Source organism: Geotrypetes seraphini, chromosome 9 (assembly GCF_902459505.1).
Source record: "Geotrypetes seraphini chromosome 9, aGeoSer1.1, whole genome shotgun sequence".
NCBI lineage: Eukaryota > Metazoa > Chordata > Amphibia > Gymnophiona > Dermophiidae > Geotrypetes > Geotrypetes seraphini.
Genome location: NC_047092.1, coordinates 115,460,883 through 115,478,131, shown reverse-complemented (window position 1 = coordinate 115,478,131; position 17,249 = coordinate 115,460,883). Strand labels below are relative to the sequence as shown.

The window sequence follows — 17,249 nt, the reverse complement described above, 5'->3', positions numbered from 1 at the left end:
ATCAGAAATAAGCAAATGTTGACAAATATCAGTATATATAAGGAATACATGAAAGCATTTCGGGGATAAGAAGAAGGAGAGGTGGGTGGGTGGGCAGGTGACAGAAAGCTGGCAGAGCAGTTTTAAATGTCTTTATAGTAGGAAAGAGAGCCCATATCCTACCCACCCCTGCCTCTTCCTATCCCTGAAATGCTTTCATGTTTTCTTTATATTTACCAATATTTGTCAACATTTGCTTATTTCTGATCTGAAGAAGGGTTACCTTCGAAAGCTCATCATAGAATGCATTGAGTTAGTCCAATAAAAAAGGTATCACCTTATTTCCTTTGTTTTATTTCTTTATAAAACCCAGTACTGTAAGCATATAACATCACCAGAATAGACTCTTGATTTAATGCAGTAACTCACAACAAGGAGAAAATGACTTGCAGTTCAGTTGCTTGAAAAAAATTATATCCTCTGCTACCAGAGTCTGCCCTCAACCAGCACTTCTTGGGTTAAGGGGGCTGGAAGAATATTTTAGCACATGCCGAGTGGCAATGCTGTTTACAGTGGAACAGAGTGGTGTGGAATAGATGCTGAACAATAGATTGGGTGAAAAAATCTTGAAGGAATTACAGTGTACTTGCACAGCTAGATCAGAGAGATGCTAGTTCTACAGCCTTAAGGAAAGAGAGAAGAGAAGGGGGGTGGGGGCACTAGCCCAGTATGCCTAGAAAACAAGCAACCAATAGGAACAGTTTCATAAAACACAGAGAGCTGGAACATGTGCCCAAAAAGAGCTCATCACAGAAAACCACAGGACCACAGAAACCAGCATTCCTAAGGCACAATCTCACTCAAAGGCAAAGGCAATGCACAATACAGTACATAAAAATCAACAAGCAACCTGCCTCCATGCACATGGGGGCAGAACATCTGCTTTTAGCAGGCATATAAGTACGGTGCCCAAAAGTTAGGCACGAGATCCGCACCAAATGCTATTCTGTAAAGGGTGTGCTTCCTTTATAGAATAACACTTTAGTTACCAAATTTTCAATGCCATTTTTTAAATTCCCTCCCATGTGTATGTACAGCCTTATTCTGATGTTTTGTCAAGTATACTGTTTGAATTTTATGGTAAAATATTAGGGAACTCATCAGTAGAGGACCACTACAATTTCCAAAAGGTTTGGCATTTAGCCTCCATAGAACTATTTGCCTACCCCCCCAAAAAAAAAACAAAAAAAAAAAACACCAAAAACAAAACAATAAAGTTTTACAGTGAATGGCTTTGACTTTTAGGGGATAATTTTATAAACTAATTTTGCATGTAAAAGGGTTAAATGTTGGCATTGTCATCTTGAAGCAGGGACTTTAGATCATTTATTGTTCTATTGTCCATTTATTATGGCTTTCTGGAAATCAATTTGGGGCCAAATTAATAGTTTGTTAGAAAATTATGTGGCATTATCATATGATACAGTATTATTTGGCATATCTATGAGGGCTAAGAGCCAAATATCTTCCAAAAATAATAAACTCTTACTTATTTTAACAGGAGTCGCCATACAACAAATAACATGCAATTGGAAAAATTGAAGTAGATTAAACTATAGTTTTTGGTGAAATTCAGTGTGTGGGGGCCATTAACAAATTATTACAATGAATAAATATCATTTCCCTGGTTAGTACAAATTAAATAATGGGGAGGGGGTAATTTTTTGAATTTTCACTAGGTGCTTTGAATGAAAGGAAAGTCTTTATTATATGATATATGTGTTATGATATATTGAAGAGTTGGGAGAGAATGGGATAAAATATATTGAGTATGATTAATTATAGAATTTCAAGTGATATATTTAAGTTAAAATATGTTACTTTTTGTTACACTTGATGTAAGTTATAAAAATGAATAAATAATTTTTTTTAAAAAGGGTTAAATGGCCATTTTTCTCAATGGAAGAAGGTAAATAGTGGAGTGCTGCAGGGATCTGTACTGGGACTGGTGCTATTTAACTTATTTATAAATGGTCTGGAAATTGGAATGATGTGTGAGGTGATTAAGTTTGTAGATGACACTAAATTGTTCAAAGTTGTTAAAACACATGCAGATTGCGAAAAATTGCAGGCAGATCTTAGGAAACTGGAAGACTGAGTGTTCAAATGGCAGATGAAATTTAATGTGGACAAGTGCAAAGTTTTGCACATGTTTAAATGGTCTAGATTTGGACATTTCTATCTTGGACATTTCTGTGGTTGAAATAGTGAATAGAGTTGGATGTCCTGGTGGCCTAGAAGTTTTGGTGACCAAGCAGTCCAGGTAGGGGATTAAAAAAAAATATTTGGATGTCCCGTTCGAAAAAGGCCATTTTTCCACCTCCAACTTTGGACATTTTGTGGGAAACTTCCAAAGTCAGACTTGGATGTCCTTTCTAAAATGGTCCTACATTTCAACCAACTCACACTTTCAAAGAAATTAAGCAAATTAGTGAAACAAAACTTCCCTTGGCTGAACCCATGCTGACTTTGACCCATTAAACCATGTTTGTCTATGTGTTCTATAATTTTATTGTTTATGTTTAAATGATTTTTATTGAGCCAAGAAAAATGCAAAGATTCAACATTTTCATCCAATAAACAGAGCTCAAACAAATTGTTCAAGAAATACAAACTCCTCCCACTACCCCCACCACCCTTCCAGAGTCCCACTGTCACTAGGCATCTAAGAATAAACAGTATACTGGAAGACAATGAAAAGTAAACAAGAACATAAAAACATCACAGTCAGCAATTCAAAATCCGACTCCTGTCCAAAGGAGTCGTGGTACTCTAGAAAGGCTCCCAGGTAGCTGTAAATCGCAGGCCTCGTACTGAAGATAGGTCCAAGATACCACGACGTTCCCAGATCAGCAAGGTAATCATATGAATCCTCTACAACGAAAGAGTTGGGGCATCCAGCTCCAGCCAATTCAGTAAAATGTACTTTAAGGCAGACTGAATCGACCATCTCAAGAAAGCACTCGTGCTCGGCTATTTAGGATGATGATGAGGAAGAACTCCAAATAGGAGTACAGGAGAAAAGTGGACAGTCATCCTCCAAATTTGTCCAATGTAGGTAAACAGTCCAGTCCAAAAGGCTTGAATGGCCGGACAGGACCAAAACATGTGGCCAAGGGTAGCATCCAAATAACATTTCTCACAAACTGCAGATGTTCTAAATTTGGCACAATACGCCTGCCGGGTCATGCTTAACGAACCTTCTGTACTTCTTTGAGGGAATAAGCAGTCGGGTGGACAATGGGGAACCCATAGACATCATTTACCTCGATTTTCAAAAGGCTTTCGACAAGGTGCCACATGAAAGGCTGCTTAGGAAGCTGTGGAACCACGGGGTGGGAGGGGATGTGCACGGTTCATAGACAATTGCGCGCAAGACAATTTCACGCAAGACAATCGCGCGCGGACAAAATCGCGCAGACAATCGAGCGCGAGACAACTGAGCGCAAGACAAATGAGCGTGAAGACAACTGAGCGCAAGACAACTGAGCGCAAGACAATTGAGCGCAAGACAATTGAGCGCAAATTATTTTCATGAATGTGCACGAGCGAGACAACTGAGCGCAAGACAACTGAGCGCAAGACAACTGAGCGCAAGACAACTGAGCGCAAGACAACTGAGCGCAAGACAACTGAGCGCGAGCAACTGAGCTCAAAAACAACTGAGCGCAAGACAACTGAGCGCAAGACAACTGAGCTCAAAAACAACTGAGCGCAAGACAACTGAGCGCAAGACAACTGAGCGCAAGACAACTGAGCTCAAAAACAACTGAGCGCAAGACAACTGAGCGCAAGACAACTGAGCGCAAGACAACTGAGCTCAAAAACAACTGAGCGCAAGACAACTGAGCGCAAGACAACTGAGCTCAAGACAACTGAGCGCAAGACAACTGAGCGCGAGCAACTGAGCTCAAAAACAACTGAGCGCAAGACAACTGAGCGCAAGACAACTGAGCTCAAAAACAACTGAGCGCAAGACAACTGAGCTCAAAACAACTGAGCGCGAGCAACTGAGCGCGAGCAACTGAGCTCAAAACGGTTCATAGACAATTGCGCGCAAGACAATCGCGCGCGGACAAAATCGCGCAGACAATCGAGCGCGAGACAACTGACAACTGAGCGCGAGCAACTCAGCGCGAGGCAAGGCAACTTCCCTCATTATTTTGGAGACCTTAAAAATGCATTATTAATTTTGTTAGGCACATGCCTCTGCCCTGCGCTCAGCGGCCTTTGTCTTGGTGTGGTCTTGACCTGACACTGTTAAAGCAGAGATGATAGGAATGGGAGAGGGACAAGGACAGCTACATAACTCATATGGACAGGATGGTGAATTTAGTTCGTGTCATTCTCATATTGGAAAAAAGAGTTTAATAAATCAAAGTAACAGGGTGGCCAGGTTACCCAGTTCCAGGCTGCAGATTTTGGGATAGTTCCAAATTTTTTCCCCAGGTGTTTTTGTCCCGTTACCAGACACATTAATTGTGGACTGTGAGACCTGTAATAGTGGAAGGTAAATGGGCATAGTGGGTGTTTGCATTGGGGTCATAATGAAATGCCCATAGTCTGATGCCTGCAGTGTCTATTCATCTGATCCATCTGTCAAATGCTAAGTTTCATTATTTCTGTTTGTCTTGCATGATATGTTTGTTGTATGAATTGTAAAAATTTGTAAAGCTGAATTAGCTTAATAATCGTTATATGACATAATATATGTTTTAAGTGTTTATGACGATCATTATGTCATTTTCTTTGTTTGTTTAAATCGTTATTCATGTTCAAACTTACAAGTGTCTTCATGCTCTGTCGTCTTCACGCTGAGTTGTCTTCAGGCCCAACAGATTTCAAAGATTAAAGACAAGCTTCACTGCCCCTCCCCACCGAATAAAACCCAAACAAAACTGTCCACAATTTGTTTGCAGCTTTCTAGTTATTGATTTTATGAAGTGTTTTAATATGTTAAAAGACAATAATAAACAATTTGTTAAATGACGTTAGTCATTATAAGTTCATAATGTCATTGGAGTTTGTGAGTGTAAAATAAATTCTGGAATCAATAGTTGTGTTATAATGTTTTTATTTCTGAGTAACTGTATTATTGAAGAAAGCATAATACAGTGAACATATAGAATGGATAACATAGATCTCCCAGGGCAAAGTTAAATGCAAAGTAAGTATTATTGAACACAAGTAAACATGATGTGAACAGCAAATAATAACATTGAATGATAAAGATTATTATAAGAATATTGAAATTGAAAAGATTTTGAAATTGGTCTAAAAATAGGATGATGATGAGGGCGAAAGCATAAATTCACAGAAAGAAAAGTATTCTGTATGCTTGAGATTCAGTGTTTGAACTGGAGGATGTAAAAGGCTATGAACTTTAAAAGATCATATATAGAGAAACATACATAAATTTAGTCCAGATAGAGTATGTTTTGTGCAATGCTAAAGTATTGTTTCCCCATCAAGCACAGGAACATTTGAAAAATGGACATAGTGTGGAGAAAACTGACTCTTTGGCTCTCATTCAGTCAGTGTGTGTGTGTCTGTGTGCAGTGTGAGCCACAATTGTGGTGAGGTACTTAGAATAACTGAGTACTTTGCAAAAATGTCATAGATTCACAGAGAAGATGGCTTCCTATTATGGATTTTGTGTGCCAAAACACAAGTTCTCCAAGCGTGAAGTACTCTGATTAACTGAGTACATGTCGCTCAATGCTAAACTGCTATTCCCCATCAAGAGGAAAGTTAGAAATATAGGTGAAATGGACTGGGCCTGGGCCAAACTGGCGCACCTGTTCAATGCTAGTGTTTTGACACTGCACTCAGGAAGTACTTAGATTAACTGAGTACTTTGCAAAAATGTCATAGATACACAGAGAAGATGACTTCCTATTATGGATTTTGTGTGCAGAAACACAAATTGTCCAAGCGTGAAGTACTCTGATTAACTGAGTACATGTCGCTCAATGCTAAACTGCTATTCCCCATCAAGAGGAAAGTTAGAAATATAGGTGAAATGGACTGGGCCTGGGCCAAACTGGCGCACCTGTTCAATGCTAGTGTTTTGACACTGCACTCAGGAAGTACTTAGATTAACTGAGTACTTTGCAAAAATGTCATAGATACACAGAGAAGATGACTTCCTATTATGGATTTTGTGTGCAGAAACACAAATTGTCCAAGCGTGAAGTACTCTGATTAACTGAGTACATGTCGCTCAATGCTAAACTGCTATTCCCCATCAAGAGGAAAGTTAGAAATATAGGTGAAATGGACTGGGCCTGGGCCAAACTGGCGCACCTGTTCAATGCTAGTGTTTTGACACTGCACTCAGGAAGTACTTAGATTAACTGAGTACTTTGCAAAAATGTCATAGATACACAGAGAAGATGACTTCCTATTATGGATTTTGTGTGCAGAAACACAAATTGTCCAAGCGTGAAGTACTCTGATTAACTGAGTACATGTCGCTCAATGCTAAACTGCTATTCCCCATCAAGAGGAAAGTTAGAAATATAGGTGAAATCGATTGGGTCTGGGGGAAACTGGCGCACCTGTTCAATGCTAGTGCTTTGACACAGCACTCAGGAAGTACGTATTAAATACATGCTATTACGTCAGGAGACCAGTGCCCCTGTTTTATTGATGGTAAGTAGTTCAGGATTTAAAGCAAACTAAATGTGCATCTCCTTACAAGAGGCATACAGGGAGATGGGTGACTAAAATTATGTCAGGTGTACACCTTATACATCTATCACATTTTGTGTGCACGAAAGGAAAGATGTTAACATATCACCTCAATGCATTTCATCTAATTTATACTTAAAGGATTAAGCATGATAAGTGTTATACTCTATTAAGAACATCTCTAAACAAGATAAGGTGTCAATCATGTAGCATTACAAATTCTACCTAGTTGACACAGCCATGTAAATTAACACTTATGTTTGATAAGGTTTTGCATTTATCCAGTACGCAGTTGTCCTTTATTTTCAATAAGTTGTATATTAAAATGTATTTTTAAAAGTATCATAGATATGATGTCAGATTTTTCTGATCATCGAAGGAGAGCTGGCAAGCCAAGTCCAGATGTGGGAGCTGAGACGGTAGGAGGCAGGCGAGTCATGATGCTGGAGACATGAATTGTGAAGTTGTAGTCACCACTGCTGCGACACAGGAGGCTGGAGGGCAAAGAAAACACTGTGGTAAGGGAGAGAGAGGGAGGGAGGAAGGGAGGGAGAGAGTGAGAGAGAGATAGAGAGACACTCACAGGAGGACTGAAGATCCCACGAGACGGTAGGAGGCAGGCGAGTCATGATGCTGGAGACATGAATTGTGAAGTTGTAGTCACCACTGCTGCGACACAGGAGGCTGGAGGGCAAAGAAAACACTGTGGTAAGGGAGAGAGAGGGAGGGAGGAAGGGAGGGAGAGAGTGAGAGAGAGATAGAGAGACACTCACAGGAGGACTGAAGATCCCACGAGACGGTAGGAGGCAGGCGAGTCATGATGCTGGAGACATGAATTGTGAAGTTGTAGTCACCACTGCTGCGACACAGGAGGCTGGAGGGCAAAGAAAACACTGTGGTAAGGGAGAGAGAGGGAGGGAGGAAGGGAGGGAGAGAGTGAGAGAGAGATAGAGAGACACTCACAGGAGGACTGAAGATCCCACGAGACGGTAGGAGGCAGGCGAGTCATGATGCTGGAGACATGAATTGTGAAGTTGTAGTCACCACTGCTGCGACACAGGAGGCTGGAGGGCAAAGAAAACACTGTGGTAAGGGAGAGAGAGGGAGGGAGGAAGGGAGGGAGAGAGTGAGAGAGAGATAGAGAGACACTCACAGGAGGACTGAAGATCCCACGAGACGGTAGGAGGCAGGCGAGTCATGATGCTGGAGACATGAATTGTGAAGTTGTAGTCACCACTGCTGCGACACAGGAGGCTGGAGGGCAAAGAAAACACTGTGGTAAGGGAGAGAGAGGGAGGGAGGAAGGGAGGGAGAGAGTGAGAGAGAGATAGAGAGACACTCACAGGAGGACTGAAGATCCCACGAGACGGTAGGAGGCAGGCGAGTCATGATGCTGGAGACTGTGGGTGGAGTGGGGTGGGTATGGTGTGAATGGATGTGAAGGGGTGGGAGTGTGGAGGGGGGTGGATGGAAAGGGAGGGAAGAAGGAGAGGGAGTTGTTTTTATACTTTTTTTGTATTTTTTCTGGGAGGGCGAAGGGCAGGAGGGGGAGGGAGGGAGGCAGGGGGGGAAGAAGGGGAGGGAGTTGTTTTTATACTTTTTTTGTATTTTTTCTGGGAGGGCGAAGGGCAGGAGGGGGAGGGAGTGAGGCAGGGGGGGAAGAAGGGGAGGGAGTTGTTTTTATACTTTTTTTGTATTTTTTCTGGGAGGGCGAAGGGCAGGAGGGGGAGGGAGTGAGGCAGGGGGGGAAGAAGGGGAGGGAGTTGTTTTTATACTTTTTTTGTATTATTTCTGGGAGGGCGAAGGGCAGGAGGGGGAGGGAGTGAGGCAGGGGGGGAAGAAGGGGAGGGAGGTGTTTTTATACTTTTTTTGTATTTTTTCTGGGAGGGCGAAGGGCAGGAGGGGGAGGGAGTGAGGCAGGGGGGGAAGAAGGGGAGGGAGTTGTTTTTATACTTTTTTTGTATTTTTTCTGGGAGGGCGAAGGGCAGGAGGGGGAGGGAGTGAGGCAGGGGGGGAAGAAGGGGAGGGAGTTGTTTTTATACTTTTTTTGTATTTTTTCTGGGAGGGCGAAGGGCAGGAGGGGGAGGGAGTGAGGCAGGGGGGGAAGAAGGGGAGGGAGGAGTGGTGACAAGAGGGTGCAGCTCCCTCGTTAACAGTGGAGCCATTCACGGGGTGGGAGGGGTACCGCGAAGTGCTTCTAGCAAGACCTGCAGTGCCCCTGTCACGTGACGAATGTGTCGAACGGATTCTTCAGCACAGTCGTTCATGTGCTCCACCCCTGCTAAGATGGTAACCACCGCCGTGTAAATGTCCTCCACTGTTACAGAACTGGGCGGAGGATCTGTGTTTGTGGCAGCGTGAGCCACAATAGTGGTCGCTGCAACAGGGGTGGTGGCCGTTGCAGGGTTGGTCCCACAATCTCTGGTTGAGGGTCGGAGGGGGGCAAAACAGGTGGAACAACGGTTGGGGCTTTGAATGGGGAGTGGGGATGTTGACAAAGGCGGCGAAGAGGAGGGGGATGCCAATATATCTGTAATGAAAAAGAGCATGAAAAGCAGGTGGACATTGAAAAGACAATTATGTACAGTGGAAGCATCTATGAGACAAACTTGGTTGTTTTTGTTACATATGAACAAACCTAAGCATTTTATATTATATTATTAAAATTCAAGTGATGTCTTAAATCATAAATGTGTTTATTAATTGTACACTTGATGTACGTTGTAAAAATGAATAAAAGCTTTTACAGTACAAAAATTACAGAATAAAAATATCATAACACTTACCGGACTGGACAGAGAGGTCGCTAAATCTGTCCAGGATGGGGGTTGAGGCAGTACTCATTGAGGTACGTGGGAGGGCTGGGGGAGAGGTGATGACAGAGGGTCGAATTTCAGGGAAAAGTTTAAGGCAGAACTTGGGTTTAGGGGGTGGGAGGGAGGGGGAACAGGGCATTGGGAATGAAGGGGCAGGGCAGGGTTTGGGGCGTTTTTTTAGGGGGATCCTAGAGGGTGGTCTAGGGCGTCGGTGGGGGGAAGTTGGATGAGACTGGGCGGAGGTGGAAGGGGGTTGGGACGTTGGATGGGACTGGGCGGAGGTGGAAGGGGGTTGGGACGTTGGATGGGACTGGGCGGAGGTGGAAGGGGGTTGGGACGTTGGATGGGACTGGGCGGAGGTGGAAGGGGGTTGGGACGTTGGATGGGACTGGGCGGAGGTGGAAGGGGATTGGGAGGTGGGGCGTCTGCGGGGGATAAGGAACGGCCGGTCAGGGATAGGGGTGTCTTCCTCCTCCTCCTCCTCCTCCTCCTCCTCTTCCTGATCCTCCTCCTCCTCTTCCTCCTCACTCGCATCTGAAGACATAAATGCATGTAGTGTCAGAAGTATATGAAAAACTGTTAATGTTTAAAATGTTTGTCTGCGCGCGATTGTCTTTCGAGTTTTTGACCTGTCAATGTTTAAAATACATGATTGTTCAACACAGATATTATGACTGCACACCTTATACCCACCCGATATTTTACTGTAACATACCTGGGGTGTTGTACAGATTGCGGCGGACAGCCCGGACCCATGCAGGGTGATGTAGCCTGAGCTCGCGGGCTTTTTTCTTCAAATCCTCAACCTATTACATAATGGAGAGACATGAGTGAGCCATGATATATGGTTCATAGAGAATAGCACGTGGACAAATCGCGCAGACATGATATATATATATGCATTGAAAGCAGTGCATGGAAATAGATTGCAAGCATAATAATTATGTAAATTTTGAAAACCCGACTGGAATACAGCTAATTAAATCAAATAAGTACATGAGAGACACCATTATCAACTGCAAAATTTTTCAGCAGATGTATGATGACGCAGTGCGCGATTTCAGGAGATGCGTATCCATTTTTGCCTTCCGCGCAAAAAAATAAATTCTTTATCCGCGCCAATTTGTCAGCGCGCAATTGTCTATGAACAACATGTATTTGATAAATACTTACGGAGCGCGGTGTGATAGCGCGGGCGTTGAACAGCTGCGCAAGTTCTCCCCAGGCCCTGTCCATTTCACCTATATTGCGTCTTTTCCCCTTAACGGGGAAAAGCAGTTTAGCATTGAGCGTGAAGTACTCAGTTAATATGAGTACTTCACGCTCGGAGAAATTGGGCTTACGTCCACGGAAACCCACATAGGATGCCATCTTCTCTGTGAATCTATGACGTTTTTGCAAAGCTTAAATACCAGTCACATGACCGATGTTGTGTGAATATCGTGAGATTTCCCCTTTTCAGCGCTGCTATTGGTTATCTAAAACACGTGTTAAATGGTCAATAGTCAAACAGATTTTACTACATTGTAGTGATGAAATGCACATATTAATTGAGTATGTGTGTATTTTATAATATAAAGTTTTGTAGTAATTGATTGAAACACAATTAGCGTTAGCATGGCGCGCATATGTGTTGAAACGCGTGATGACATCAGCTTGTCTCCATTAGTGCATAATGATGACGTATATCATCATACTAAAGTTATAGTACTTTTTCGCGCAATTGACGGATTAGTTTCCCAGTGCGCAATTGACGGGTTTTAGTATAATGAGCGCAAGTTAAAAATGCGGACGAACAGAGTTAATGGGAAATCTGAATAAATGGTGATATTTGTAAATGCGGGTGGGGGGCCTAATTGCAAAGCTTAAATACCAGTCACATGACCGATGTTGTGTGAATATCGTGAGATTTCCCCTTTTCAGCGCTGCTATTGGTTATCTAAAACACGTGTTAAATGGTCAATAGTCAAACAGATTTTACTACATTGTAGTGATGAAATGCACATATTAATTGAGTATGTGTGTATTTTATAGTATATAGTTTTGTAGTAATTGATTGAAACACAATTAGCGTTAATGGGAAATCTGAATAAATAAATAAATAAATAAGCTATTACAGTGTTTGAATATGGGAAACACATAAGAACAATAAAATTCTATTAATTTTAAAAAGATCAGGGAGTCATGAGTAAATTATTGTAATTATTACACATCATTTTCCACTCCTAATATATTAATACAGTCATACATCACATATGTTTGTGAAGAGGGATGCAGAGAAAGCACAGTTACTTACCGTAACAGGTGTTATCCAGGGACAGCAGGCAGATATTCTTAACACATGGGTGACGTCACCGACGGAGCCCTCGGTACGGACCTTTTTAACTAGAAGTTTCTAGTTGGCCGCACCGCGCGTGCGCGAGTGCCTTCCCGCCCGACGGAGGAGTGCGTGGTCCCCAGTTAGGATAAGCCAGCTAAGAAGCCAACCCGGGGAGGTGGGTGGTACGTAAGAATATCTGCCTGCTGTCCCTGGATAACACCTGTTACGGTAAGTAACTGTGCTTTATCCCAGGACAAGCAGGCAGCATATTCTTAACACATGGGTGACCTCCAAGCTAACAAAGAGGGAGGTGGGATGGTTGGCCATTAGGAAAATAAATTTTGTAACACAGATTGGCCGAAGTGTCCATCCCGTCTGGAGAACGCATCCAGACAGTAGTGAGTAGTGAATGTGTGAACTGAGGACCAAGTGGCCGCCTTGCAGATTTCCTCGATGGGCGTGGAACGGAGGAAAGCTACAGAAGCAGCCATAGCTCGGACTCTGTGGGCCGTGACAGTTCCTTCCAGTGAGAGACCGGCCCGAGCATAGCAGAATGCAATACAGGCAGCAAGCCAATTGGAAAGTGTCCGTTTGGAGACAGGATGACCCAAACGGTTGGGATCGAAAGACAAAAATAGCTGAGGGGATGTTCGGTGAGCTCTGGTACGATCAAGATAGTAAGCAAGGGCACGCTTACAATCCAGCGTGTGCAACGCCTGTTCCCCAGGATGCGAGTGAGGCTTAGGGAAGAAGACGGGCAGCACAATGGACTGGTTGAGGTGAAAAGCTGAGACCACCTTGGGAAGGAATTTAGGGTGGGTGCGCAGAACAACCTTGTCATGGTGAAAAACAGTGAACGGTGGGTCGTCAACCAGTGCATGCAGTTCGCTAACCCTCCTGGCAGAGGTGATGGCAATCAGGAAAAGCACCTTCCAGGTAAGGAGTCTAAGTGAAGTTGTGGCAAGAGGCTCGAATGGAGGTTTCATGAGAGCTGAGAGTACCACATTCAGGTCCCAGACAACTGGAGGAGGCTTGAGGGGTGGTTTGATATTGAAGAGCCCTCGCATAAATCTGGAAACCAGAGGATGAGCCGTGAGGGGTTTTCCGAGAATGGGCTCATGAAACGCAGTGATGGCACTGAGGTGGACTCTGATGGAGGTAGTTTTGAGGCCAGCATTGGACAGCGAGAGCAAATATTCCAATACGGTTTCCACCGCTAAGGAGGTGGGTTCCTGATGATGCCGGAGACACCACGAGGAGAATCTGGTCCATTTCTGATGGTAACATTGGAGGGTGGCCGGCTTCCTGGAGGCGTCCAAGATGAGGCGGACCGGCTGAGATAGGTTCTCTGGAGAGGTCAGCCCGAGAGAAACCAAGCTGTCAGGTGGAGCGAAGACAGATTGGGATGCAGTAGAGACTGATGCTGCTGCGTAAGTACAGTAGGAAACACAGGAAGGAGAATGGGTTCCCTGGAGCTGAGTTGGAGCAGGAGTGAGAACCAGTGTTGGCGAGGCCACCGAGGTGCGATAAGAATCATGGTGGCGTTGTCCTTGCGGAGTTTGGACAAGGTCCGCAACATCAGAGGAAACGAAGAAACTGGGGACCACGCACTCCTCCGTCGGGCATATTCTTAACGCATGGGTGACGTCACTGACGGAGCCCCGGTACAGACCTTTTTAACTAGAAAGTTCTAGTTGGCCGCACCATGCGCGAGTGCCTTCACGCCCGACGGAGGAGAGCGTGGTCCCCAGTTAGGATAAGCCAGCTAAGAAGCCAACCCGGGGAGGAGGGTGGGACGTAAGAATATCTAGTGAGTAGTGTGTAACATCACCCATGCGTTAAGAATATCTGCCTGCTGTCCCTGGATAACACCTGTTACGGTAAGTAACTGTGCTTTACTGCTCAATGCAGAAAGTAGGTATCATTATCCTAAGGTGTGTATCGGGTCGTTTGTTCATTCTTATCTTTGTCCTAAAGTTAAGTGACCTAATGTTAACATGAAAATGGAATCTAAGTCACTCTGCACTGATAATATGCCACCAGGTCAATTGTACAGGAGATGATTTAACCTACATAAATGAAGGAATTGAAAATTATATTTTTCTATTGGAATTGTGAACTTGAAAATGGATGAAATAAACCTTTTAGAAAATGTACATTTAGTGGAAGAACTTCAGATGTATTCATTTGGAAGCATTGGATGTTGGCAGGGATATGTTCTTTAGAGGATGTAATAACTAATAGTAAACTGCTTGACCTTTCACAATTGCAACATATATTTGGTCTAAATAAATCACAATATTTTATGCTTTCAGGTGGTATAACTTAATAGCTGGACTTGTAAATAAAACAACAAAACATGGTCTAAGAGACATTTGGAGCATTGAGATTAAGCATTCAATTGATGCATCTCAATGGCCACAACTTTGGCCTAAAAAATATTGCCACTATCATCTTGAGGCTGGGACATTAGATCATCTTTTATTGTATTGTCCATATATATTATTAGTTTAGAAATCAATGTTGCCTCAAATAAATAGGATGAAGGACAATCCAGTAGCCTTGACTTATTATTGTATTATGGCAAATTATGTATTTAATTATGTCGGAATAAATATGATTTCAGGAAATGTTATTCATGTTTTAATCTTACATCAAGTGTTAAAAAAAAAAACAAATTTTAATTTAAATGCAGCACTTGCAATTCTTTCTAACACTTAATTGTTTCCATTGTGTCCTTACGTGTTACTTAGTTGGATAGTACAATACAAATTTACATTTAATGGCATAGTTATTAATGTCATACTAACATAAAGAAACAACAAAATGTTTTAAACATTGGTAAATGTTTATTAAAATATTGCATATGTGATAAACATGTAATACACATATGTTCAAATGCAGTGTCAACAACACAAAATCTTTCAGTTCACCATTCATGATCTTTTATGTACAACATACTGAATTATATCTTTATTCGTTTTAAATCATAAACAAGTGTGCAATAATATATCCATTAAAGGTGGCACAGCAGTTAAACATCAGTGACAGTGAGTAAGGATGTGGTTATAGCAGTGAAAAAACATCAGGAGCAAATTAACAGACAGTTTAAGTGAAACAGTAGAAACAACAGTCTGGACCACCAAAAGGAGTGGGGGACATAGACAATTTAAAGTGTATCATCTGTTCATGCACCATGTGTGGAAATCACACATTTTGCTATACGACCTTTGAAAAAGAAAGACCATACACACCCTTCAAATTAAATGAGCAACAGTGGGAGAGAGTGAGATATTGGCAGAGCAGTTAACCAACATCTGTGAGAGTGAGAGCAGTGGTTTCAGAGACAGCACCTGACTGACATTCTGCTGGGGGGGGGGACTCTGCTTCTGGGTCCTGCAAAGGCCAACACCTGACTGCCACCATCACGTTTGCACCCTTGTCAACCCATTCTGGGTCCTGCAAAGGCCAACACATGACTGCCACCATCAGGTTTGCACCCCTGTCAACCCATTCTGGGTCCTCATCTTTTTCTGAATCTCATGGCTTCAGAGACAGCACCTGACTGACATTTCTGCTTATGTACTTTCTAGGCCACCAAAAACAAGGGAGGAAATGTACAATTTCAAGTTTTACAAATTTTCCTTAACACAGCCGCTTTCCCTGAAGCCGCTCCATCCAAGATACCATCTGACCTTCCCTACGTGAAGGAAAAAGCCTTTGAACACCACCCACAACACCTTGAAAATGTCAAAGCGAGTACAGTATGCTTGAGTGGGTTACCTTGCTCGGCATAAAAAACCTTCACGCTTGGCACATGTCAGAGCAGTGGATACTAGGATAGGTAGGGGTCAGAGGAGGGCTTCAGAGAAGCAGTTAACCAACAGTAGTGGGAGAGAGAGATATTGGCAGAGCAGTTAACCAACATCTGTGGAGTGAGAGCAACAGTTGGCAGAGCAGTTAACCAACAGTAGTGGGAGAGAGAGATATTGGCAGAGCAGTTAACCAACATCTGTGGAGTGAGAGCAACAGTTGGCAGAGCAGTTAACCAACAGTAGTGGGAGAGAGTGAGATATTGGCAGAGCAGTTAACCAACATCTGTGGAGTGAGAGCAACAGTTGGCAGAGCAGTTAACCAACAGTAGTGGGAGAGAGCGATATTGGCAGAGCAGTTAACCAACATCTGTGGAGTGAGAGCAACAGTTGGCAGAGCAGTTAACCAACAGTAGTGGGAGAGAGAGATATTGGCAGAGCAGTTAACCAACATCTGTGGAGTGAGAGCAACAGTTGGCAGAGCAGTTAACCAACAGTAGTGGGAGAGAGAGATATTGGCAGAGCAGTTAACCAACATCTGTGGAGTGAGAGCAACAGTTGGCAGAGCAGTTAACCAACAGTAGTGGGAGAGAGAGATATTGGCAGAGCAGTTAACCAACATCTGTGGAGTGAGAGCAACAGTTGGCAGAGCAGTTAACCAACAGTAGTGGGAGAGAGAGATATTGGCAGAGCAGTTAACCAACATCTGTGGAGTGAGAGCAACAGTTGGCAGAGCAGTTAACCAACAGTAGTGGGAGAGAGAGATATTGGCAGAGCAGTTAACCAACATCTGTGGAGTGAGAGCAACAGTTGGCAGAGCAGTTAACCAACAGTAGTGGGAGAGAGAGATATTGGCAGAGCAGTTAACCAACATCTGTGGAGTGAGAGCAACAGTTGGCAGAGCAGTTAACCAACAGTAGTGGGAGAGAGAGATATTGGCAGAGCAGTTAACCAACATCTGTGGAGTGAGAGCAACAGTTGGCAGAGCAGTTAACCAACAGTAGTGGGAGAGAGAGATATTGGCAGAGCAGTTAACCAACAGTAGTGGGAGAGAGTGAGATATTGGCAGAGCAGTTAACCAACATCTGTGGAGTGAGAGCAACAGTTGGCAGAGCAGTTAACCAACAGTAGTGGGAGAGAGAGATATTGGCAGAGCAGTTAACCAACATCTGTGGAGTGAGAGCAACAGTTGGCAGAGCAGTTAACCAACAGTAGTGGGAGAGAGAGATATTGGCAGAGCAGTTAACCAACATCTGTGGAGTGAGAGCAACAGTTGGCAGAGCAGTTAACCAACAGTAGTGGGAGAGAGAGATATTGGCAGAGCAGTTAACCAACATCTGTGGAGTGAGAGCAACAGTTGGCAGAGCAGTTAACCAACAGTAGTGGGAGAGAGAGATATTGGCAGAGCAGTTAACCAACATCTGTGGAGTGAGAGCAACAGTTGGCAGAGCAGTTAACCAACAGTAGTGGGAGAGAGAGATATTGGCAGAGCAGTTAACCAACATCTGTGGAGTGAGAGCAACAGTTGGCAGAGCAGTTAACCAACAGTAGTGGGAGAGTGAGATATTG

General features: G+C 43.4%; 2 protein-coding genes across 3 annotated transcripts in view; one reads left to right on the top strand and one right to left on the bottom strand.

Annotated features, from left to right (window-relative positions):
* The window catches only part of ANO7 (anoctamin 7), a 454,465-nt gene that overhangs the window by 20,511 nt on the left and 416,705 nt on the right, over positions 1-17,249 (top strand). The window lies entirely within an intron of this gene.
* Positions 8,748-11,890, bottom strand: LOC117366586 (proline-rich receptor-like protein kinase PERK2). Its single transcript, XM_033958103.1, has 2 exons — positions 9,519-11,890; positions 8,748-9,262 (listed from the first exon to the last, which is right to left on the bottom strand). The coding sequence occupies exons 1-2, from the start codon at positions 10,090-10,092 to the stop codon at positions 8,898-8,900; spliced, it is 939 nt and encodes a 312-aa protein (XP_033813994.1). The 5' UTR covers positions 10,093-11,890; the 3' UTR covers positions 8,748-8,897.